The following is a 27123-nucleotide window of genomic DNA, read 5'->3' as shown; positions in this document are numbered from 1 at the left end:
AATCTAGTATATAATAAAAATATTTTCAACTTTTCTCAAAGTATTTTGGTCCCAAACTTTAAATTTTGTAATATTTCTTCAAGCTGACTAATTCAATTTTGTATAGCCTTAATTTTTTTGCACCAAAGTTTTACACAATGGATGGACGGACAGACACACTCCAAATGTAGAAATTATTCGCTTTTAAAAAGTGAAAGCTTTGTAACAATATGCTTATTGTCTTAAATTAAAAATTATGATTATTATTAGAAGGTTATAAAAAATGACCAAAGATAAAGATAAGGATAAAAATATTTAAAGCAGCGTAACTGAAATTAAACCTTTTACATTTTTAAGTAAAATATTAATTACGCTGTTTTTTAAGCTTTTTTGCGTTTGTTTTCAAGCTATTTTTTATTTACCCCTAAAAATAGACTAAATTCAATACATTAAAAACACACAGTCGGCTTTCTTAAGAAACTTAACCTTACACTATATTTCTTGTGGATGTTATTATCCTTGTTTTAAAACAAGAACGTACAAAGTTAGTTGAAGAGTAGCTGCGCAAATTATAATGCTAATAACATGATGTAGAACATATGTTGTTTATTATCTCGTAAAACAATCAACTTATTGGTTAAATTATTATCCTATTAATTTTAATTGGACTAAAAATCCCTTTTCAATAAGATTTCGTGAACGACTACACATATCTTTCTACAATTTTTAGAGGAGTTTTGTATTGGCCAAGGGCATGTTTTAGGATATTTTTCTGACGGTGAGAAATGGGGGGGGGGGGGTTTGAGTCCCTCAATGGCGAAATAAGAAGAAAAAGCATTTCCAACCCCCCATGTCCTACAAAAATACAAAACAAGAAGGATGACAACATCAATGAGTAGCGAAACACAAAATATACTATGAAATGGACCAATACTGTATAGATATTGAACAGACTCTTGATCCCTAAAAACTTACGGTCATGACTTACTTATAGATTGTAACCTCGGATTTTGAAAGAGTATTAACATTGTTTAGTAGAGGGCGGTCCAAATTTAAAAATAATGGAAATTGATCATGGCATTGCTAGGTGGTATGCTAATTGCTTAAACAAAAAACAACAATAATGAGAAATTATATTTTTTCCGTAGCGCAGCAACTCTTTAACTCAGTTCTGTCCGTTCGTTCGTATTAAGAATTCTAAACTTACCTTGGAATGAAAAGCCCGAGCAGTTTTGTTTTTCACCATTGATCTAAAATGATAAATATATTTGATGAAATTACTTTATTTTGAATAAAAGTATTTTTGAGACTTAGGTTAGGTTAAGTAAAGTAAAGTAAGAAATATGTAGTATTCAAATTATTGCTAACTACAACCAACCCTTCTTTGTACGACCTTTGTCTGAAAGTCATAACTCTGTGCTTGGTAATTAATTACACCTGTTTTGAATTAACGGAAAATCTGAAATCCCCACCTCTAAAAATCAATGATATTTTTATAACGTCTTTTGAGTCTATTTTAATTTGGGCAAAAAAGGGGAGGTAGGTTGTGCTAAAATTCCTTAAAGGTATTTAGTATATTTACTAAATATGTGTATTCCTTATTGAAAAGAACTATAGCCAATTTTTTTTTAAAAGTTAACATAAATTTTATCGTTCTACTACTGTTTTACTTTTTAAGCCTTGAAACTCACACCTTTTTAATTTTATCACAACCTACCTCCCCCTTATTTATTAATAAAAATGTTATAGACTTACAAAAGTTGGTTTTTATTATCAGGAAACTTTTTGATGTCGTCAGCTATCTCATAGGTAGGAATAACATATGCACATTTGTCACAAGAAGATACCTCCTAAATCAAAAGGTATTTTTGCCATTGGATATAAAATTAATGGATGTATTTTTGGCAGATTTTTTTTGCAAAAACAAACATTAGCTGTATTTTTAGTAGTTTAAAAATCATGTATCGTGTACCGTATTACAGGCAATTTTCAACGAATAATAAAATCTAAATTATTTTTTATTATGGCTCAGTTTAAATCAATCGGATTAACTGATTCAGAGCCATACTAGTTATTTATCGCAGCGTATTATGAACAGCTTTCCGCGGAAATAAAAATGTATAATTATAAGAACAAAATCTTAGGCATCTTGGGGCTAAAAACACTGGTTTTAATTTGATAATTGTAAATTTTTTATTCGTAGAAAACTGGATATAATACGATGCTATACATAATTTTTCAGTATGGCTGTGAACCAGTTGGGAAAAAATATCTATTTATCTTTCTATCTCCACCTATCCTTATCTTTGTATTTTAATACAGAGAGAGAGAGGGGACAATGGGCTGTTTATTACACTAGTTCCCAAAGTTTTTTTTTTATAACGATTTCTTATTCGTTAACTTAGGGGACTTTAGTTAATTTTGATTGGTTGATTCATTTAGTTGATTGTTTAAACGTTTCAACAACTAATTTTAATGTACAGAAGGAGTAATTTTGTGTATCATCATTGGGAATGTACATCAATTTATCGGCCATTGTCTTATCCCTGATTTGAATGTGTACCTGGGTGTCCATCAGAGCCTCCAGCCTCTGGTCCATACCTGGAGACAACACCATATCTGAAAATAAATCAGTCAACAATTTTAATGTCAAGTCATAATCAGCTTAAATACATAAGTGTCTCGTCCTACTCCATGACTACTTAGAAACTATTGCTATACCAGAACACACCCAATTTTATTGTGTTTTCCTCAGTTAAAAATATAGTAAGTATTTTCCAGGGGCAATTTCTCTTGTACCCTCCCCTAAAATAGATAAAACCTTTCCTGGACATATGAGCTTGATTCTAAAGGAGAAACATATCGGTAAAGCAGTTAGTGAAATCCTTCATTACACACAGACATCCTGCTACTTTTATATAAGGATAAAACTATCTATCTACTTACCAATATCAGGAACATATGTGAATTCTGTCTGGCAGCCAGCCTTGGCAACGTTTCTTAGTAGATTTTGTGGATAGGCATACGAGGTTCTCCATTCATGGAATTCAGCTGGTCTGTAGGCTAATAGTTGAGTCAGGAAGGTTTTGTACTCCCCACAGTCAAGCTGAAAATATAATTTATACGATTTACTAGAAGCCACAAGACAATGTTTATATATTGTGGATAAAAATCTTCAGTTTATTCAATTTACTCAGGGGCTGCTATTCAGGAAATTAATTCCAATTGAAATTACCGCGAAATTTAACACTTTGTTGGAGTATAGCTTGTTTTTTCATGAAACTGAAGAGGGGTGGGTAAGAAGGGAAGAAAAGGGGGAAGGGGGTTGTGTGGAAATTTTCATTTAGATTTTGTTTGTCAGAATCACATTAATTTTTCCCTGAATTTTCTATTAAAAAGCTTAAAACACTAACGGCATAAGAAAGATATATAAATTATTATAGATAGATAAACCTTCAAAGCGAGTTATAGAGCTGATGTTTAGAAGTCTTAAAAAGGATATTAGTAATGTGTACGTTGAAAAAAATCAGTATTCTATCATAAAAAGGAGTAGAGTAGAATGACATTTCACCATAGCGTTATAGACTGACCGACCTATTAAATGAATTATGGAGTAGATTCACTACTATACAAACCTGTTGTGCCGTATCAAATTCATCCAGAGTGTAATGTTGGAAAACTCCGGGATGGTCCACTGGTTCTATCAGGTGAAAGCTCACCTAAATATCATATTTATGGGGTTGCGGGAGGTTTACAGTACATCATATTTCTCTGTTTACGGTAAGTATACTGAAGTGTCCCTCCCTACCTAACCTATAGGTCACAATCTTACAAATAAAAGCAGTTGGGTGTATGTTTAAGATAAAACTGAAATGTCAAAAGTTTAAGTGAAGCTTTATAATGGTTCTTTTAAGGGGTAGTCCTTTAGAGTCAACCACAATAAAACAAATTTAATCCCTCAGATGTATTACTTTTTTATCATATCAATTTTCAATGCTTTTTTAAGAGTTTTAATTTGGCAATTGTTAATCTACCTGTTTATTAATATTGGGGAAGCAGTTTGATAAGAAAGCAATATATCTTTTCATCTTTTCGCAATTGCCATTCATTTTCAGAAATGATTGGCAATTTTTGAAGATTTCTAAAACTATAGTGAAGAATTTGGAAATTTTTGCTACCTGTTTATCAATATTTGGGAAGCATTTTAAAGGAAGGCAATATATCTCTTGGCAATTTTAGAAGATTTCTTAGCCTTTATATTCAATAATAGACAATTTAAGAAGATTTTTTAGAAATTATTGGCAATTTTTGAAGATTTCTAAAACTATAGTGATGAATTTTGAAATTGTTGCTACCTGTTTATCAATATTTGGTAAGCATTTTTAAAAGAAGGCAATGTATCTTTTGGCAATTGCCAATTATTTTCTAAAATAATTGGCAATTTTAGAAGACTTTTTATACTATAGTGAAGAATTTAACAATATTATGTGGTTATCAATGCTGGCGAAGTAGTTTGATAAGAAAGCAATATATATCTTGGCAATTGCCAATTAATTTTCTGCATTTTTAGAAGATTTCTTAGACTTTTTATTCAATAAAAGGCAATTTAAGAAGATTTTTTTATCTTTATGTTCAACATTTAGATATTTCTAATTTACCTGTTCATCAATATTTGGGAAGCATTTTGATAAGAAGGCAATGTATCTCTTGGCAATTGCCAGCTCAATGTCAGGTACGAAGACAGACAGTGACAGAGGTCCTGTCCACCCAGTGAGGATATCAACTAAAATATTTGGGTATTATTTAAACACGGATGGCAACATCCATATAAGCTAAGCTCTGAAACGGTAGGACAAACCGACATTAACACTTGTATAGTGTCAGAACTGAATAATCAGAATATAAATGAATAAGAGTCTAAGCAAATTTGTTTAAAATTTCTTGATACAGGATAATGTTTACGGGCATACTTACATTTTTAGGACTTGATTATAGAGTTGCTTTGCTTCTAATATTGTACTTTGTTGTCCCATGAATCAATATTCCAAACATCAGAGCAATCGGATAATTAGATCACTTAAAAATTTGTAGTTAAAAAATTTTAAAAATCAACATGTTTAAAATGGACGTACGGACATTCTGGTAATTATTATAGAGTTATAGAGTTTGTAACATGACAAACGGTTGCATGCTGGGTGATCTTTGGTAAGGAGCATCTTAACCCAAAAAATCGGCAGTCCATCTTAAATACAAGCCGCGAAAAACTGACGGATATAGAGACAAAGTGAATTTTAGAGTAGCTTCGCATCAAAAATGGAAAAGAAAAATACATTTCAGATCAACGGACACGTCTCACTTTTAGAAAAGACATGTCACTAAAACGCTAGTGGAAAATTATTGTTATTTCTCCCGGCCATTCGCCGTCATGCGTCATGTTGGAAGTGTGATGCAAATTTCAGATCTCAGTTTTCGCTATTTGATTTACTATTTTTCCTTATAAGATAAAAGCGATGCTTGCAAGATTATTTAATTAGATATAATATAAAGATAAATTTTTCTCAGATCGCGAAATCTGGGGTCATAAATTTGCGTCACCCTTCCAACATGACGCATTACGGCGTTTGGCCGGGAGAAATGACATTATTATGTCCACTATCACTAAAACAAGGACCACCAAGGGTGGGGAGTTGTTACTTGGACGTCCTTGCACTATAAGTTTACATTACCTAAATGATAAAGTCTATCAACACTTGTCTGACTACCAAGACAGATTTTATTCTGAAAAAAATATAAAATTAGATTTTTAGGATTTAAAAAATGTTGTGAATAGATTGTTCGTACCCAATGACGATAGACAAAATTACCTCTTCTGTAACTTCTGGAACTAACCAATCAAAATTCAAAACAGGGGGATAGGAAAATTAATGACAATTACAATTCTGTTTTTTGGTAGGAAGGTTCTTAATATTAGTAAATATTCAGGGGGGATGGTACATAATCCTGTTTAATACACTAGTACCCAAAGTTTTAAAATAACCTTTTCTTATTCGTAGGCATAACAACGTTGGGGACAGTTATTGAATTTTGATTGGTTAGTTCATTAAGTTTGGTGTCTAAACGTTTCATCCATTAATTATAATCTATAAAAGGGCTAATTTTATGTATAATCATTGAGGATGAACATCAGCCATTGTCATATCTCCAACTGCCCCAAAAAAGAAAATTTAAGAACCACCATGAAAATCTTTCTTCTTAGTAGTGTCACAAAGGTCAATTATATCAATTTAACTTTCACACAATCAAACTTACAGACAGACAGACACACATACAGACAGACATACAGACACACACAGATGGTCAGCTGAATTTGAGTTTCCGATTGTGTACATAGTTTCCTCATCCTATCTCAATATTTACTACTGGCTAAAAAAGCTTCAAACTTTTAAATATTTGGGTTATCTGCTGTACAACTTCGGAAATTAGGGAAGAAATGGGCAATCAATTTTCAGTTGAACACACAGATATTTAAAGTCAGGAATAAATGTATATGAATAAAAAAAATAATTTACGCCCCATCCCATTCCATACTTCAGCTATTTCAGGTTCTCCTATCCCATTCTTAACTTAACATTTTCTAAAAAAGCATTTCAAATTCATCTATTCTAAAATTATAATTTCTATCATGTTTCTTTTCGAGATGATTTTACATAAGAATGCAGGGAAAGAATAATCTGTTTTCTATTGTCCTATCCCTCTATCCTTGCCTCTTCATTAGATTAAAATACTAGAGGGAGAAAGGGTTAAATAACTGTATTTCCCTATCGCAATGCCCTTGTGCCGACTCTCAATTGGGTCTTTGAAAATGAACCAAAGATGTCGGGAGTATTAACACAGCCAAGTAGCAGAAAACAATTTGCTAGCAGACGAAAATGGTAATTGGAGAAGGGAAGAGGTAATTATCTATATATACATCTATACTATAGATCTGTTGCCTCTGCATATCAAAAGGACTCTCCACAGAAAAATCAACTTTGGATTTTTGAAAATCTAACCTGAAATTATTATTCTCTGTTCAATTTTAGGCATTTTTTGTTTTTGTGGCATCGCGATCGAAGCCCTTTAAAATTTTTTACCTCCTTTAAGTGAATCCTCCCGCCATTTAATTTGTGCTGCTTTAGTGATTTTTAGCTTCTATTTTTGCCGCCGTTGCCGCATTCATTGCCCTTCTCCGCCGCTACTCCGCTATTCATTGCTGTATGTCGCTTTTTAATACATGCTCCCCTCTCCCTTGTTCAGAAATTAAATGGAGGCTGGGGGTGTTGTGTATAGCTACGTACACAATGTATAGCGGAGTAGCGGCGGAGAAGGGCGATGAATGCGGCAACTGCGGCAAAAGATGGTTATATTTGGCGGAGGCGAACACAAAATGAAGGCGGCAGGATTGTCCAGTCAAGGAAGAGGATAAATCGTAGAGCGGCCGGTTGCAATGGAGCAAATGTTCTTTAGCGGCGAACATATATTGAGTGGAGGAAAGTGTAGTATATATTGTTATAGCGGCAGTACAAATAGGCGGCGGACAAAATTTTCAAAGGGCTTCGATCGCGATGCCACAAAAACAAAAAATGCCTAAAATTGAACAGAGAATAATAGTTTCAGGTTAGATTTTCAAAAATCCAAAGTTGATTTTTCTGTGGAGAGTCCTTTTAAGTGCTATTGGCATATCCCAGTAACCCTGTTTAAACAGACATATTACAAATACCATACCACAGAGAGAGGTATGTATTTTTGTCGGCATGAACTCGAGCCTGCAAACAGGCCTGTTATTACACAGGGAGGGAGGGGACATTAGACTGTAAATTACACTAGTACCCTATGTTTTATAAACACGTTAATATATTCGTTTGTTTAAAAAACTTTGGTTACTTCTATTAAATTTTTATTGGAAAGTTCTTAACACGTAGTGTCTAAACTTTTCAACTAATAATCTTAATCTACAGACGGAATAATTTTGTTTACATAATTGGGGTTGTATATCATATTTTCGACCATCAAATCATCCCTTACGATCTATGGTAATTGGTTAATGTTGGCGTAACGACGCAAAATCTAAATAGTTAAATCCGCTTTTATGGCGTTATGTTGATATTTTTTCAGCAATGATCACTTTTATTATTGGATATTATCAACCACCCTCTAATGTATAAATTATGTATTAAAAATTTACTTCACGCTATATTTCTTGTATAAAAATTTTGCTAAATTCATAGGACACCAATTTTTCACCCAAGAATAAAGACAGAGAAAGGAACCAGGTTCTAGGGACCTTAAAGTAATTTAAATTACAGACAGAATTAATATCATAGACACGGCTGCTCTATAACTAAAGTATGTCCATCTATACGTCCATAACAGTTTCGGATTCCTGAAAATCAATCGTAACGTCAAAATTTCTTGCTACCATTATTTCAACATTATAATGTCAATAGAATATAATTATGTGGAGTATATGTCAGTGAAGACCACTTTGATGTCTTTAAATTGATCAAAACCTTTCAATCCAAAATCGTTTTTATCAAGAAATCCTATAATATACGTTTTTTTGTCTGATGCTTAAGGTCTCATGAATTGCTAGTCCCAATTGGTTTTACTTTTTATGGAAGCTTTAAAGTGTGTGGGGTGGGTTTTAAGCTATGTTTCTTAACAACTGCACTTCTCTAGAGATTATAGGCGTAGCAACCAGTAGTTATCTATGTAATATTTAGGTTTTAAATAGCTTAGAACCGGCGCAAGGTATGAATTATGGGCTTGGGGCTGTAATCAACCAAGGTCCCTAACATTTAGGCAGTTCGATTGATATATTTTTCTAGAAAGAAGGAAATTGCACCTAAAGAAACACTTTTAAGTATTAGAAATGGTTCTCAGCCATACTGGACAATCATGTATAGCATCGTATTACAAACAATTTTCCACGAATATTGCAATAAAAATCATAAAACTAATGCCAGTTTTGTTAGCCCAGACGAATCTTATACTTTTTTCATTTTAAAATCCGCGGTAATCTGTCTATAATACGATGCGATAAATGACTATTTTGCCTCCAACTTTTCCACATTATTTTAAAGCCAAGGCAAACTTGGAATCGATTTTCTTATTTTTTTTGGCGAATCATATATTTACTTTATTTTAACGCTGCTCTAATAGAAATTAATATTACCCTCTTATGTTGATAAAAAACATATCACAGATATTATATTTACCATCTCATTTTTAATGGGTACTTATCAAATTGTTTAAAAGTTAGGGCCCTATACAAATCAATTTTAGCTTTCTAGTATGATCATCATCGCCCTCACAGGGTTTAAGGATCTGTAAAACTTAGATAGGGCCGTTCTTTGGCGGTTGCCCTTAGAGTGCCCATTAAGCACAAATACAACCCTCCTCCCTTATTTTAAACCAAATTGAAAATGAGGTGGTTAGTTTTTCGTGTAGTGTTTTACCTAAGGTTAGGTTAGGTCATATTTGGTTTATGGTAGCCACGAAGGGCTAAGGAACTAAACTCAGACTAATTTTATTTTTAAAATGAAGGGAGGGGGTTCTGTGCACGGTAGGCACTTTAAAGTAAAGCACCAATTCTTTTAATATGAATGAAATTATATTACGCTAATAACAGAGAGTTATCCTGTTGGTCAAAGTCATAGTTCAAATATTCATCAATTTAATTTTTAAAATCTCGACAATGTGCTATCTCTCTTTGACATCCTTACTTAAATATTCAAGATTTAAGTCAATCTTTAAATCTTTAAAAATGGATTTATTTATCTTTTCACCCTTGTCTTTGTTTCTCAACGGCATGGGGCAAATTTATGTGGTTAATATACTTCTACGTTTAATTTGTTAAATTCACCATTTCATATGATAAAAGATACAAATTTAAGATACTTAGGGAAGAATTCTATCTCAAAAAAAAAATTACCTCCAACTTTTCCATACTTATATACAATAAATAAAGAAAAAAGAAGATAAATCAAGTTTAACTTTTTGTCAGAGTTAGCAGTTTTAAGAGGTTTACCGTATTTTATGTCGTCTATTATCTATGGAAAAATGAGTGGAGGGATTGAAAAATAAATTACTATACCTTCGATAGTTGATCCCAATTAGAACCAGTCTTGGCGAATGTATGTTTCTTAAATAATCTAAATATAAAATAGATGTTATGAGATAATTCTAATATTAAAATAATAATTTACCATATAACATCAGATTTTTTAAAAATATAAACCACTTGGTTCAGATGTGCTGAATTTTAATTTCCAAATGTGTTCGCAGTTTCCACGGTGTTTCCTCATCCTATCTCTATATTTAGTACTAGCTAAAACAGCTTCAAACTTTCAAAATTTTGAACGTATGTTTTTTTTGTAAGTTTGAAGCTTTTTTAGCTAGTAATAAATATTGAGATAGGATGAGGTAACACCGCGGAAACTGAGTACAAATTTGGAAATTAAAATTCAGCACATCTTGGTTCTGTGGTTTTCAAAAAGGGGGAGGTAGGTTGTGCTAATATTCCGTAAATGTGTGAGTTTTAAGAATTTAAAATAGAAGTAGCGAACTCTAAAATTTGTATGGCAGTTGCTCTAATTTAGTACATAGTCAGTCACATTATATCCCATTAGAGCAACTGCCATGCCAAATTTTAGAGTTCGCTACTTCTATTTTAAATTCTGTAAACTCACACACTTACGGAGTTTTAGTACAACCTACCTCCCCCTTTATTTCAAGTAGAGTTAAACAAAAATCAAACTGCTCTATTTTGAAGAATATTAGTGGCCTCGTTCATAGCATCTAAGGGCTCTTTATTGGAGAGGCAGAAAAATAGCTTAAAACCTATTTATAACAACACTTATTCATAAATAAAATAGCATAAAACCACCCTGGGACCTATGTAAGGATTCTCTAAAATGGCGAATTCAATCATTTCAGTGGTTTACAATATCTTGACTGACAACTATAAATATGTAACACAATATTTTCCACGCTTAAACACTAAATTATCTTTTTTATCAATGAAAATAAAAGACCTGTATTTATCAAGAACACCTTCATTGCTGTTAAACTTTACAACAGGAGGATCCTTGCTAATTATCTGTTTAGTCTCTGCTACAATATCTACATCTTTCTTATCTATGGCGAGAGTATTGTCTACTTTAGTTTCATCTATGGCAGCTACGTTTTCCTAAAAAAAATAATGATAGTAATATCAAATAAAATAGATGCTTTTTCATAGAATAACTTGAGTATAACTAAAAAATGTATTCCAAACTATTTTCAACTCTATATATATATAACTAGATGATCAAAATTCCAAAGCCCGAAAACGCCTATTTTGAAAGGATTCGAACCATTCACATTAAGATAAAAAAAAGTTATTTTTAGAAGCGAAGCTTTTCTACAATTAGGGTCGGTCCGTACTTAAGTCCGACCGTCCGTCTGGAACGGATAGCTTTTTTCGTTAATCTAGGCATGTTAATACTGTCCTATCGATTGCTAACTTTGCATGGTGATTCCTGTTGTAGTTAGGTACGATGTTGAAAGCGTAGCAACTCTATAATCTTTACCAGAATGTCCGTACGTCCATTTTAAACATGTTGATTTTTAACTTATTTTTAACAACAAATTTTTATGTTATATAATAATCCGATTGATCTGATTTTTGGAATACTGATTAATAGGACGACAATGTACAATGTTATAAGCGAAGCATCTCTATAATCAAGTACTAAATGTAATAAAACAGTATCCTGTATTTAAGCAGTTTTTACAAGTGTTTGACCTACCGTTTCAGAGCTTCGCTTTTATGGATGTTGTCATCCTTGTTATAGGGACAAAATAGAGCAGTATACCTTTCTTAGTCAGGGAATTTGCAAATGAATTAGGACACTTTTACCGTGGGGGAAATAAAAACAAGGATAACAACATCAACAAGTAGCGAAGCACAAATAAACGAGGATGGACGGACAAAGTGGTCAAAAAACAAGAATGAATTGCATTTTTTTAAAAATCACAAAACTTTTCTCAGAATTTATATTTTTATATTTTTGTAGCATGACTGACCAGCGGACCAATTGAAATATATACTAGATGCTCATTAGAACAAAGTATAAAAAATAAGCAATCTATCATTAATAGCAGCAAAGAAAATCATATTTCCCAAAAGGCGCAAGGGACTGATTGACGGACGGACAGACTGACAAGGTTAATTATAGAGTAGCTTTCCTACTATAAAATAATAGGTTAGGAGGTAGGAAGTGATAGAGTGAGAACAGAGAAAATTTTTTTAAAGAAATTACCTGACTTACTAAAATGTCAGGCTTATTAATTCTTTCTGCTGATGTTGATAGTTCCTGTCTTGAACTCAATCCAGTATACACTAAACAAAAATAAGTGTAAGTATAAAGATTATGGCTCAAATTTTCGTAATTGTAAAGAGTAACTGCGCTACTGACCTGGCTCTGAAGGTACTGGTTCTAGTGTTAACTCTCCTCCGGTATTCTTATGATCACTGTACTGACCTGGCTCTGAAGGTACTGGTTCTAGTGTTAATTCTCCTCCAGTATTCTTATGATCACTGTACTGACCTGGCTCTGAAGGTACTGGTTCTAGTTTTAATTATCCTCCGGTATTCTTATGATCACTGTACTGACCTGGCTCTGAAGGTACTGGTTCTAGTGTTAATTCTCCTCCGGTATTCTTATGATCACTGTACTCATAACTAAACAAACACATTTTATCAGGGATATAAAGGGATAATACAATGGCCCATAAATTAATGTACATCCCCAATTTCCATTCACAAAATTACCCCCTCTGTAGATTAAAGTTAGTGGTTAAAACGTTTGGTCACTCAACCCAATGAACCAACCAATTTAAATTTAATAAAGTCTCAAAGTTGTCAAGCAAACAAATGAAACGTTTTTTTCTTCTAACCTTAATCTCTGAGAGGGGTGGAAGGGTGCGAATCCTGCGTGAACAATACCTGCCCGATGGCTGCTGGACTACCAAGTTCAAAATCCAACCTAACTTATCTATAGTAATAGAAACCACCAACGGAAAAACTTCCCCCACTCTTTTTAAATATTAATTTTCAGGGAAGAAGGGGACATAAGAGTTGGACTGTAAATTACACTGGTACCAAAAGTAACCACGTTATCTTTTTCGTTGGCCCAAAATCTTTGAGTTCTTTCATTGAATTGTGTTTGGTTGGTTTCAATTTGAATCTACTGAAGGGGTATTTTTGTTTATCATCATTGAGGATGAATATCAGTTTATCGTACATTCTCTTAGCCCATAATATCTGTGGGTTTTTAAATGATTATTTATGACTTCTTTGATTATTATTGTCCCTGTGTTTAGCATATAAATGATGTTTTTAATACATCATGTGTAAACTGCAAATTCATACATAGTACATTGTAAAATCAAAACTTAGGCCATGTATTAAAGAATCTTATTTAAACCAAAAACAACAATTAAGTTATATCAACTATATGTATGAATATCTGAAGGTTAAAATTATTGGTTGAAAAGTTTTAACACTAAATTTTGAACAAATAAAATTGCATAAAAGTAACAAAAGTTTTTGTTTAAAGAATAAGATAACAAAGCTTGTGTAATTTACAGTCCAATGTCTCCTCCCTCCAATTATCTATATATATATATATATATATATATATCCTAAAACTATTAAAAGAACGTGTCCAAACTTTTGTGATTTAAAAAAAATGGCTAGTCTGTGATTTTAGTAAGTAGTAGATGTAAAATGATCCATAGAATTTAGATATACAATCGTTTTTTTTTATAAACCTCTTATTTTTGAAGTAATTTAGGTTTTTTTTTAAAAATTAAGTTCGTTTTAAGGTACTAAATCGCAACAAAAAAAGAAGAAAATTGCCATTATGAACAAAAGTAGTAAGATCTTTAATTTGACACCTTACTTTTTGAATTCTGTTGAGTAATTATTGAAAAAATATATTTTGTTGAACCCCATTGAATCAAAACTTTGAACTTTGGGAGATCATCACGAATGTTCAAAATACGTGAAAAATAAGTTTGTTTAATTTCTTAAATTGACTACTTTTTCTATACAAGCTTGAAGTAATGCATGGAACAAATAGTACATATTATTACGACACTAAACAACTAACATTGAAGCAATACAAAAAATGCATTTGAATACTCAGAAGTAAGGTGTAGAAAAAAGGATGATTTTTTCGACCATTAACAAAGCTTTTAACAAGAATAAGTCTCTCTCTTGATCAGGCCTTCCAATCTGAAGACACTTCCAAGCTGAATCCGATTGGGCCGAAAGATTAATAAAAATGTCTATTATTTAGAACTTTTATTTTGGTGTGAATATTTTAATGCATTTTTTTGTCTTGGTAATGATACAGATTATTGATAAAGAGACTTTACAGACCGACAGACTGACCGACAAAGATAGCTTTTAGAGTATTTTGATTACTTATATAAAAATATTGTATTTTTGTATGAATTTGGGCTTGACTTCTAAAAACATTTGTTGGCAGTTTCCCTCAAAGTGCTTTGTTGAGCACTGAAAACCCTCCCTATTATCTTAAAATAAATTGAAAAATAAAGGGGAAAGATAGTACATTGTACATTTTACAAGTAGGGTTAGGCTATATTCGATACTTGGTAGCCACGCAAGGTTAGGGCCCATGACATAAGGCATACAGAAAAAAACTTACCCCCCTCTCTTGCCTTTTTCATTTTATGTTTAAAAAAGAGGGGGGTGGGTTGAGTGCTTGACAGACATCTTGAGGGAAAGCACTCATATATTTCCATAAAAAATCTTCGAACAATATTCAATAAATGATATAATTTCTTAGAAATACAGTAATTGTTAAATGCTAAATTAAAGCATATCCTTTAGATATTGATATTCTGTTGCATTTAAAGTAGTAGAGTGAGTGAGTGTGTGTGTATGAAATAATAAAATAGAAGTGCTTTGTATTTTTCATGGATAGTGAGGAGAAATCATTTAATTTAATTTACATTTTCATGATTCCTGTACAAAAATACATCAAACCCAAGAGAAAATAATAAAAAATCTCAAATTTTACCAAAGTGTGCACCCTGAACTGAAGTGCCAGCATTTACAATTTTCTGAGTAATATACGTTTCTCTGAGAGTGCGTCCTAAACAGAGGTGCCAGCGCTCATAATTACCTGAGTAATATACGTTTATTTAAGTGTGCATCCTAAACAGATGTACCAGCATTTATAATTACCTTAGTAATATACGTTTCTCTGAGTGTGCGTCTTGAACAGAGGTGCCAGCATTCATAATTACCTGAGTAATATACGTTTCTCTGAGTGTGCGTCCTGAACAGAGGTGCCAGAGTTCATCATTAACATCAACCATAACAGGACATTGAACACTAAAATAAAATAAAAATATTTTAGCAATTTAAAAAAAGTTATTACATATTACATGAAAAAAAGGAGCAAAGTAAACTTCCCACCATCCCTTATATTTAAAAAAATTGTAAGTTGGGCGTTTTTAGTTTTTATAAAAATATTTTTAATATGTTAGTTTTGAATACTTGCAAGGCAAAATAGTTTTTTGGACTTGCATTATTCTTTTGAGAGAACTCGATTAATTTTTAAAATAATTAATGTTAAATAGCTACCACCACCTGCACTGCATTTAAAGTGAAACATCACTGCCACAAAAAAAGTCTTTTTATCCTTCATGTTACCAAAAGTTGTCAACTACCCCTTCCAATGAGTCAGTACTATTATTTTCTAGCGAGGTTCTCGTATTGCAACAAAAAAGTTGACACCCTTGCTATTTCTTAATACTCCTAATACTCGTAATACTGTGTAGGATATAGAGGGAAGTTTGAATTATTGTTAGGGGTGTATAGAGGTCAAATCACATCCCTCCAAACTATTATATTTTCACAGGGGGTATTGGAATAGACATCAAAAGGTGGGGGGGGAGGTGGGTAAAGTGTTTTTTTACATCATTTTACACCCCTCCAAATTAAAAAAAACAACAACATTACATTACCACCCTGAAACCTTTGTAAACCCTCATTTCACCCCCTCCCTCCCCCCAAAAAAGAACTTGGACGTTCTTGGTGTTAACATTCTTTGACATCATCATTCAAAAAGTACAATACTTTTTTTTGCATGTCATTGTGCCTTTTAGCTTAATATGAAACCCTATTTAATTTTTGCACTTCTTGCAGAGGCAAAGGTACACTGTGCATTATAATTGTTGCTATTAAATTGTTTTAGCCATCTTCTGTGTGTGCTTAAGGCTATTTTTGTCGCTATCTTTAGGCCGTGTTTTTCTTGGTTTTTTAAAGATAATACAAGAAATAGGAACATGCATGTTTTGAACGATGGAAACTGATTTAAACTCAATATAAAGTGTACATATTCTGCCTTTGTTAGTTGATAAATTTTGGGAATTGAAAGGGTTTTGTGCCAAAATTTCTCCATATTTTTTTTCCAACATTTTTAATTGTATCTTTTTAATAATGATTACTGTATATAAAGCTGCCTTTAAAAGCAGTACTTACTGTCTCAATTATTACTATTTTTACCTATTTTTAAAAGCGAAGCTTTTCTATAATTAGGGTCGGTCCGTCCGTCCGTACGTCCGTCCGTCCGTACGTCCGTCCGTCCGTCCGTCACGGATAGCTTTTTTCGTTAATTTAGACATGTTAGAATTGTCCTATCGATTTCAAATTTTGCATGGTGATTCCTTTAGTAGTTAGGTACGATTTAGAAAGCGTAGCAACTCTATAATCATTACCAAAATGTCCGTACGTCCATTTTAGACATGTTGATTTTTTTTCCTTTTTTAAATAGCTTTTTTCGTTAATTTAGGCATGTTAGAATTGTGCTATCGATTTCAAATTTTGCATGGTGATTCCTGTAATAGTTAGGTACGAGTTAGAAGGCGTAGCAACTCTATAATCATTACCAGAATGTCCGTACGTCCATTTTAAACATGTTGTTTTTTTACATTTTTAACAACAAATTTGTATGTGACCTAATTATCCGATTGGTCTGATTTTTGGTATACTGATTCCTAGGACAACAAAGTACAATATTATAAGCGAAGCAACTCTATAATCAAGTCCTAAAAATGTAAGTATGTCAATGATCATTATTCTGTATCCAGCAGTTTTCAACAAATTTACTTACAATTTTGCTTTGACTCTTATACATTCGCATTCTGATTATTCAGTTCTGACATTATACAAGTGTTAATGTCCGTTTGTCCTACCGTTTCAGAGCTTCGCTTTTATGGATGTTGTCATCCTTGTTTTTATGTGTTTGAGGTAAAAATCTATACTCTAGAAGTAAGCCAGCTTATACCAACAACGAAACCTATACGTGTTTTTTCAGCTGTTGTTGGGGGGCAACACATCGTAACATTGACGACCTCTCCTTTTGCCCCCCAAATATTTTTTTTTATATTTATTTTGCTTGTTGGTTAGAAAATAATTCTTAAAATTCCATGAACTATCAAATATGCCATTAGTTGTAAAAATTCCGTGCCTATTTAAGGCAGCCTAAAGCAAGCAATAATACGGTGGACAAATGAATGGTTTATAACATTAACTGTTAGCAAAATTATTTTAGTAATAAGAAGTATTTTTTGGACTAATTCTAATTAGGCGTTCAATTAAAGTAAAATTACTTTATGAAGAAGCTTTTTTATGTTTAGGGTCCGTAACTGATAGCTCTTATCATACACAGTTATGGAATCTCGACGACAAAGATTTTTTTATCCAATCTTGACAAGTGAGGTACTTTTGGAAAGAGGAATATATATAGAAAACGCCTATGAAAATTAGAAAATCCGCAGAAATCATATTTGCAAGTTATTTGCAAAAATCTGCAATGTTAATTTGCAAAATTAATTTCATGCCTTAAATGACTTATTTAAAAAGAAATCTTTTTATGAAATGTGTTTATCTATAAGTTTAGAACATACTTAAGGCAAAAAAAATTTCTTTAGTGTTACTTTTTTCACCTTATATATGAAAAAAGCAGTTTCTCACATTTTATGATAAAAAAAGGTATAGGAACAAAAAATATGTTTTTTCTTGTTGTAAACACAATAATTGGCATAAAATCTATCATCCTAAATGTAAAAATCAGATATAGAATCCTTTTTAGAGCAAAAGTAGTGCAAAAAGTAACCAAGACATTTTTGCAAAGTATGAAAATCTGAAGAAAATAGTTCTTTTTGATTTTGATATACATATCAGATAAATGTATATAAAATTAGTGAACAAAAACTATAAAACAAGTTATAACTTTTTCAACCCTATCATTGATTAAAATGCACTTTTAGGTTTACTGATTACCAAAGTAGCACATAAAAATCTTTTTATTAAGTTATTAAACAAAATAAATTCAAATCAACAATTAGGCGTTTTTTATAATGCAGTAGACCATTTTGTAGTTGGTTTTTTGGCATTTATTTTGTTTAATTACATCATAAAAAGAGTTTTTATGCACTACTTCGGTAATTCTTAAACCTAAAAGTGCAATTTAATCAATGACAGTGTTGAAAAAACTTATAACATGTTTTATAGTTTTTAATCACTAATTTATATACATTTATCTGATATGTATATCAAAAGCAAAAAGAACTATTTTCTTCAGATTTTCATACTTTGCAAAAATGTCTTGGTTACTTTTTGCACTATATTAGCTCTAAAAAAGGATTCTATATCTGATTTTTACATTTAGGATGATAGATTTTATGCCAATTATTGTGTTTACATCAAGAAAAATCATTTTTTTGTTCCTATACCTTTTTTTATCATAAAATGTGAGAAACTGCTTTTTTCATATATAAGGTGAAAAAAGTAACACTAAAGAAATTTTTTTTGCCCTAGGTATGTTCTAAACTTATAAATAAACACATTTCATAAAAAGATTTTTTCTAAATAAGTCATTTAAGGCATGAAATTAATTTTGCAAATTTGCATTGCAGATTTTTGCAAATAACTTGCAAATATGATTTCTGCGGATTTTCTAATTTTCATAGGCGTTTTCTATATATATTCCTCTTTCCAAAAATACCTTACTTGTCAAGATTGGATAAAAAATTCTTTGTCGTTGAGATTCCATAACTGTGCATAGGCAGCATAAAATTATAAGTGGAGCATCTCTATAATGAAGTATTTGTCCGTCCATACAATGCATACTGTATCTAATTAATATTAAGATACTAAAATTTCATGTAGACTTCTAAATAAATTTGAAACCCCTTAAATTGTTAATGTTCGTTTGTATGACAATCTGGTGTGTTAAGCTTAGCTTTTGTGGATGTTTAATTTAACGAATTCATAAAATTCAGACAATAAAAAATCTAGGTACAAAATTTATACAATCAAAACAAAATGACTTCAGGGACATGGTTATGGCATCTGGAATTATTTTTCCTTATTTAAAAATATCTATTTTTACTTTTTACCATGTTATATAGCAGAAAAAATGTAGAATTATATTTTCTTGAATTAAAACATTAGGCCTTAACTTTATGAATAAAGGTGTAGTTATATCATTATCTGGTATGAAATTGGTTTAAAGGCGGTTTCACTCTTATCTCATATGGGCCACAAACAGGTTAGGTCAACTAAAGGTAAGAAGAAGCCCGCAGAGAGTGTATCCAATATGAATAAGACCCTACAGGAGCTAGAAATATGATTTTTTTCAGAGGGAAGGGGGGGTGGTGAATGATTTAAAAAAAAGATTTTTGATGAAAGTTCAAATTGGGAACTCTCATATGAGATTTGTGTAAATAATCATTGGCAGAAAAGTTGGAGGTAAAATTTTAAGATTAATGTTCCGTATCTTAAAGAAAAAAAAAATCTTCTAAAATCCAACAAAAAAAACTAAACGCTCGTCTATTGCGTATCAAAATTGAAGTAAGTATTCAAACTTGACAAAAGAACAAATTCTCACAGAATAATGGATATATTATACGTGGATATTGTGTCACAGGAATTTTTGTCGTCAATTAAGGTTGCTAATATTGTCATCAGCTGTTGGTCAATCCATTCCTCAATGGCCAGGGGAGAAAATGGGTTAAAGTCAGAAGTGGGGAGGGGATGTGGGTATAATTTATTAGCCAGCTGGAATAATTATTTTATTAGAGTAGGTGGAAATGTGATGCAATATCCAAGTAATTATATATATCCATTGACAGATTTGAAAGACAGACATTGTCACACCTCGTTTCTCATTTCCTACAGAATAAAGGCAGAGGGAAATAAAGGATTAAAAAAGATGACAACATCCATAAAAGCGAAGCTCTAAAACGGTAGGACAAACGAATATAAACACCTGTAGAGTGTGAGAGCGGATAATTTGTTTGATATCTGTTTAAATAAAAGATACTACTTAAGGACATACCTACATTTTTAGGACATGATTGTAGAGATGCTTCGCTTATAACATTGTATTTTGTTGTTATAGGAATCAGTATGCAAAAAATCAGATGAATAGGATAAAAAACATGTATAAATTAAAGCAAGGAGCTAACCGTTACAAACAGATAGACGGAGGGACGAACGGACCGACCCTAATTATAGAAAAGCTTTTAAAATTTGTGGATAATTGTCTGTAATACGATGCTATACTAGAAAAATATATTATCGATGGTTTAAAAAATTGTCCAAATAATCGTACTCGAAGGCTAAAATGGCCAAACAACCATAAAATTCTTACTTGGAAGGCATTGAAAAGGTATGTTTTTCTTTCTCCGGCCTTGTGTTAATATGACAATTGAAGGGAAAATCTAGTTCATCTTAATTTCATTACAAGAACAAATCTAATCCAAAGATTGTTTTATTTGTATACCTAATGGGTCTAATGTTGTTAAGTTTCATAAGAATGTATTATTGATAGTAAGAGCTTAGGGAATACTTTGGTATAGAAACAAGCAAAAACAGGTCGATTGAGTGAGTTAATCTTTGTACAGAGCAGAAAACCAGACATTTAATTGTACAAATTTTGCCTGGAGATCCTAACTGTAAAAAGTAAACAATGGGTTTAACAAAACGGGAATGTTTTTATTTCAATGTCTTTGATATGACGCGACCTTGAGTTTTACATCCTTACAGTGTTCAATTAGGTTAGGTTAAAGACTTATTATCAAAGTATTGAAATAAACTCTATTGCAATGTTTTAAACCAATAGCAATATCTATTGAGAAGCTTTGCTCTGCTAGAAGTCAACAAGAGGATTTCCGTGACAACTTAAAACAATGCTTAGATAGACAGATGGATAATTAGATAGACAAATAGATAATAATAAGATAGACAGATGAATTAGTAGATAGACTAATGGATAATTAGATAGACTAATGGATAATTAGATAGACAAATGAATAATTTAATAGAAATATGTAGATAATTAGATAGACAAATAGATAATTATATAGACAAATGGATAATTAGATAGAGAAATGAATCATTTGATAGACAGATAGATAATTAGATAGACTAATTGAGATTAGGTAGACAGATAGATAATTAGATAGACAGATGAAAAATTCGATGTACTAAATAACAATTTCAAAATCTTTATCACTGAGAAAACCGCGAAATAAAAGTAACAGGATGTTCGTGTGTCTGTAGCATGAAATATCTCTAACCGCTGGACCAATATGGTTCTCCTTCCTAATGAGACTTCTTATAGATACAAGAACTATTTTAGAGAAAGGTCATCCACCCTTCGATAAGAAATCAACCCTGGAAATATCCCCCCAGAATTTTATAATACTTTTTCTAGAGGTTAGGAGCGAAGTCAAAAGTATACAAGTGTGACTATCCCTTTTTATTGTATAAATTGAATAGACAATTTGAAACAATAGAAACTTACAATTCATATAAAATTACAATTTACAATTTTAGCTTGAATATGTTTGTACACAATGGGAGGACTCACATTTGTACAACCAGGAAAAGTACTGTTGCTGTATTTTTGCCTGTTTTTTTTAAACAAGAATAAAAACGTCCAAAATAGTGAAGCATAAAAATCATTGATTGGAATACAGACAAGAAGATTCAAAGAGCATTTGTTTAAAATCAAGAATCCTTTATATTTTGTAGAATGACTGACTGACCAACTGACAAAGTAAATTACATACTGTAGGGTCATTTATAATGGGAATCTTTACAAAAAAAAATGTTGTCTATCTTGAATACCAGCAGAGAAAATATCATATTTCACAGAGCATTATGGAATGACTGACTGGCAGACGGACAGACAGACAAAGTGAACTATAACGTAGATTTTGTATTTAAAAGTATGGATGGATTTAATTTTAAATCATAAAAGGATCATTGAAAGAAAACGAAGTTGCGGGTTTCGTCGTATTTTCACAGTAGCTTTCGATAGGTTATTTTATATTAGGTTAGGCTAAGTAAATGTTAATCATTGCCCCGCAGGGTTAGGAAATTTGCCACGCAGGGTTAGAGCCCCCCATAGTGGCTAGAAATAGGAGAAAACCTACTGTGAAAATACGACAAAACCCGCAGCTTCGTTTTCTTTCCATAATCCTCATAAAATAACATTTATTTAACTTTAGCATGGGTAAATACATCTAATAAAAAATAACAATAATCAACTATAACTCAAAAGTATAACTCCCTGTTAAACTTTTATCCTATACATTTACCCCTAGCTAAATAAAGGTATAACCAGTATCCGATCTATTTATCCCTGGCTAAATAAAGCTATAACCAGTATCCGATCCCTTTATTCCTGGCTAAATAAAGCTATAACCAGTATTCTTTACCTTTATCCCTGGCTAAATAAAGGTATAACCAGTATCCTATCTCTTTACCCCTGGCTAAATAAAGATACAATCAGTACCCTATCCCTTTATCCCTGGCTACATAAAGGTATAATTATTATCCTATCCCTTTGTCCCTGGCTAAATAAAGGTATAATCAGTATCCTATCCCTTTGTCCCTGGCTAAATAAAGGTATAATCAGTATCCTATCCCTTTGTCCCTGGCTAAATAAGGGTATAACTATTATCTTATCTCTATATCCCTGGCTAAATAAAGGTATAATCAGTATCCTATCCCTTTGTCCCTGGCTAAATAAAGGTATAATCAGTATCCTATCCCTTTGTCCCTGGCTAAATAAAGGTATAATCAGTATCCTATCCCTTTGTCCCTGGCTAAATAAAGGTATAACCAGTATCCTATCCCTTTGTCCCTGGCTAAATAAAGGTATAACCAGTATCCTATCCCTTTGTCCCTGGCTAAATAAAGGTATAATCAGTATCCTATCCCTTTGTCCCTGGCTAAATAAAGGTATAACCAGTATCCTATCCCTTTGTCCCTGGCTAAATAAAGGTATAACCAGTATCCTATCCCTTTGTCCCTGGCTAAATAAAGGTATGACTATAATCATATCCCTCTATGCCTGGTTCTTTGCAGGGAGTAAGGGAGGGGACAATGGGCAATTAATTCAATTTAGGAGGGTTCGCTGAAAAGCAATGAAAACCAGATTTATCAAGAAAATTAAGGGATCATGGTAACCTAATTTAGAACAAAATTAGTTCTAAGAAAAAAATCATATACTTGAAAATTAAATTATCAACACATCACAATGTAGTAAACATTCTGTAATTAATCACTAGATAAATCTTGTTTAGAACTACCTCAACCCTTCTTATATATTTATAACTGACCCCTAAATTCTAGCGGTTCTTAGATTATCTAATACATAAATATCACAGTAGAGTTTCTATACATGAAATGACATTTTCTTGGGAAAAAATATTTGTTAAAGCCAGCGATTAATAACAAATTTTTCTGTCTGCATATTCAAAACTAGCTCAGCTAGTTAGCGGGGCATTGATGCGCAAGTACCCAAAGTCAGTCAGAATCTGCTGTATTCGTGCACATTCCCTTTAAGCCTAAAGTCTGAGACTCCTAAAAATTGAATATTCGATCCATTGTCCCCTCCCTTACTCCCTGGGTTCTTTGTATGTTTGAGCATGACTATTTATATTTCTATCCTTACAAATGTTGTCCAGTTAACTACACCTACAAATAAAGGACAACGACCGCTAAATAAATCTTCCCCAAAAATTTATATTATAAAATTCTACCTTTGGTAGCTAGTAAATATTGGATAAAAGAAAAGGATGTAGTTAAAAACATCTGCCATTGTCCCTCCCTCCCTGGAAAGTGCTAACGTTTCATTAACAAACAAAAATTAGCAAGTCAACTAATAATATATAAATAGAGGTAATTTAGAGCAATATTTTCATTGTTTCTTGAAAAGTTGTAAATTACTTAATTGAAGGATAATTAAAGTCCCCCCCACAGATTATGACGTCATACGATAAATAACCAATGAGAGGCCAGCATAAATTCTAAAATTGGTCAATTACAGTGTATACTGGCCTCTCATTGGCTATTCTTTCGTATAACGTCATAATCTGTGGAGGGACTTTAATCATCTTCCTTAATTTAAATGAATATATTATCCATCTATTTTTAAGGGGTTTTATTTCCCACTTCTCCTCTCATCTCCCTCATTTTATTACGTCACATAGATCATTTTTGACACAATTTTAAGAAAAATTCCAGAAATTGAAAACTAAAAATATCTTTAATGATTTTAAAGGTTTAAAAATTAATGTGTTTTTTTTGCTTGATTTGAGATTATTCTATTATTTACCATGGAATGACTTTCCAAATAGTAATAATACCCATCCTTACTTATATAGATATCAGAGATTCAGGGATAGGTCAATAAAGTGAACATTTATTCCACATTTAACCCATAACGGTCAGAAATCATAAAAAATGGATTTTTAGAGCAGTGAACTCCCACCCTCCCCCCCTCACCCCCTATATTTTGAAATGAATAAAAAATAAGGGAAAGGTGTAGTTCTTTGCCTAACCCCTGTGTGTGTGTGTGTGTGTGTGTGTGTGGAGGGGGAGGGGGGGCTACACCTGAGGGGTTAACAAGTATAACCTAACCCCTGTGTGTGTGTGGGGGGGGGGGGCTTCACCTGAAGGGTTAACAAGTATAACCTAACCCCTGTGTATGTGGGGGGGCTACACCTGAAGGGTTAACAAGTATAACCTAACCCCTGTGTGTGTGGGGGGGGGGCTACACCTGAGGGGTTAACAAGTATAACCTAACCCCTGTGTGTGTGTGGGGGGGGGGGCTTCACCTGAAGGGTTAACAAGTATAACCTAACCCCTGTGTGTGTGTGGGGGGGGGGCTACACCTGAGGGGTTAACAAGTATAACCTAACCCCTGTGTGTGTGGGGGGGGCTACACCTGAGGGGTTAACAAGTATAACCTAACCCCTGTGCGTGGGGGGGGGGGAGGGGGGCTACAACTGAGGGGTTAACAAGTATGACCTAACCTAAAGTAAAGAAAACTACCCAGCCCCTTATTTTAGATTTAGTTAAAAATAAAATGGTGAGGAGATTCTGTATCCGACGACAACAAAATTTCTTAATATTTGATCCTTATTCCCTGTGTATATATCTACCTATCCATGCCTCTATTGAAATGTATGACTCTTAACAATTCACAATATAATTTTGTAAACACTCTTTATTATTGTTAGTAGCACTGCTACTCTTTTATATTGTTTTTAATTACGTCCATCATACTTTTTAAGTATCCAAAAATAGGCATTCCAAGTATCCCTTTAACGGGTATTTTCAGGGATAAGATAATGGTAGAAGAATTGCTGCAAACCTCCAAATGTGATAATAAACTATCCTTTCTATACATTAAAATTAATAGTTTAAGCTTTTAGGACACTCCTAGTTTGTACAATCCAATCAAGATTTAATAAAAAATCCAGAAGTTTTTAAGCCCATGAATGAAGGAAACGTGTTTCTAAAACATTTAGGACATATATGATTTACAGTCCAAAGCCATTAAGAAATAACCCTTACGAATCTACGCCCATTAGAGCCTCTAGAGACATTTCGTATCCCCCCTCATTTTCAATATAAGATAAAAAAGAAGAAAATTTTTTTTCTAGTGTCCATTTCTTATTGGAGATTGATGGTACCAGGGATAAGGGATGGGAAACATAGGAAAATATTATTTCAGGCCTATTTCAAGCCTAGGCCTAATAAACCAGTTTTGGGATGGCGCAGTGGTTCGTCCTAAACGCAAATGAAAAAGCTGTGTGTGTGTGTGTAGATAAAGTATAGAATCAAATTCAGGTAGCTAGTTTAAAGTAAAAAACATAACTTTTTATAAACCTATATATTAATGGCTTTTGTTAAAATGAAGTTTTTTCTCTCCCAAAATTTTTTTATCTTTTACTTTGGTAATTTGAACTGTCAGAAAGCTATCGTTGGGTTTCCCTCAGACAGATTTTAGTTTGTATTATTTGCATTTTTATTAATGAGTAAAAATTTTATTTGAAAATTTCATTGCTAATTAAAATGCAAAATAAATAAATAAATATGCACTTGGGTAACATTCTATCAAGTTCTTTGGATGCTATAATGTAATGATATATCTGTACTGTGTTGTATTAGGGTTAAGGTGTTGTATCAATTCCGTATTAAATTTTTAAAATTCAAAATACAACATCTAATTTATAAACTACCAAATGAAAATTCGTAGCTACCTTCTTTCCACAAAAAAAATCCCGTTATTTTTGTTTTTTTCTATATGGCCCTTTTTTAATGTTTAACTATAAGCAGATTTAATAATTAAACTAATGTGATCTAACACCATTTATATTTATTTTTTTGTAGCAGACAAATCATTATTTTTTCTAGAATTGTCTGCTTCTAAAATTTCCGCCAATTGGTGATTGGTTGATACAAAACAGGCCGATTCTTATTGGTTTAGAGCGATAGCTACTTGGGAGCGTCCGCCAGTTTGATAGGAATTTGTAATAGTTGCAATATCCCTTTAGAATCTAGGCCGGGACCTAATTAATGGCCAGGTTTCCTATCCCTTATCCCTGGATGGTGCCCTCTTCAAAAATAATTTAAATCCTTCCAAGGACCTATGAGAAAGCAGAACCATATCGGTTCAGTGGTTAGCTAGATTATTCGTTACAGACAGAAAGACA

At 32.4% G+C, this 27123-nt stretch overlaps 2 protein-coding genes across 2 annotated transcripts in view; one reads left to right on the top strand and one right to left on the bottom strand.

Moving 5' to 3' along the window:
- The window catches only part of LOC145303826 (N-acetylgalactosamine kinase-like), a 213983-nt gene that overhangs the window by 69953 nt on the left and 116907 nt on the right, over positions 1 to 27123 (top strand). The window lies entirely within an intron of this gene.
- LOC145303825 (beta-1,4-glucuronyltransferase 1-like) overlaps positions 1 to 27123 on the bottom strand; it is a 110263-nt gene that overhangs the window by 5548 nt on the left and 77592 nt on the right. The window contains exons 3-14 of the mRNA XM_080145464.1: positions 15343 to 15430; positions 12678 to 12745; positions 12324 to 12403; positions 11055 to 11209; positions 10115 to 10172; positions 5706 to 5757; positions 4638 to 4762; positions 3615 to 3698; positions 2926 to 3085; positions 2543 to 2598; positions 1735 to 1829; positions 1187 to 1229 (exon numbers count right to left, since the gene is read on the bottom strand). Coding sequence (XP_080001590.1) covers positions 1187 to 1229; positions 1735 to 1829; positions 2543 to 2598; positions 2926 to 3085; positions 3615 to 3698; positions 4638 to 4762; positions 5706 to 5757; positions 10115 to 10172; positions 11055 to 11209; positions 12324 to 12403; positions 12678 to 12745; positions 15343 to 15430 — 1064 coding nt within the window. The remainder of the gene's footprint in view (positions 1 to 1186; positions 1230 to 1734; positions 1830 to 2542; positions 2599 to 2925; positions 3086 to 3614; positions 3699 to 4637; positions 4763 to 5705; positions 5758 to 10114; positions 10173 to 11054; positions 11210 to 12323; positions 12404 to 12677; positions 12746 to 15342; positions 15431 to 27123) is intronic.

The sequence above is a fragment of the Acartia tonsa genome, chromosome 13, assembly GCF_053477335.1.
Source record: "Acartia tonsa isolate MP-2025a chromosome 13, ASM5347733v1, whole genome shotgun sequence".
NCBI lineage: Eukaryota > Metazoa > Arthropoda > Copepoda > Calanoida > Acartiidae > Acartia > Acartia tonsa.
The sequence above is the reverse complement of the archived record's forward strand: the minus strand, read 5'-3'. Positions and strand labels throughout refer to the sequence as shown.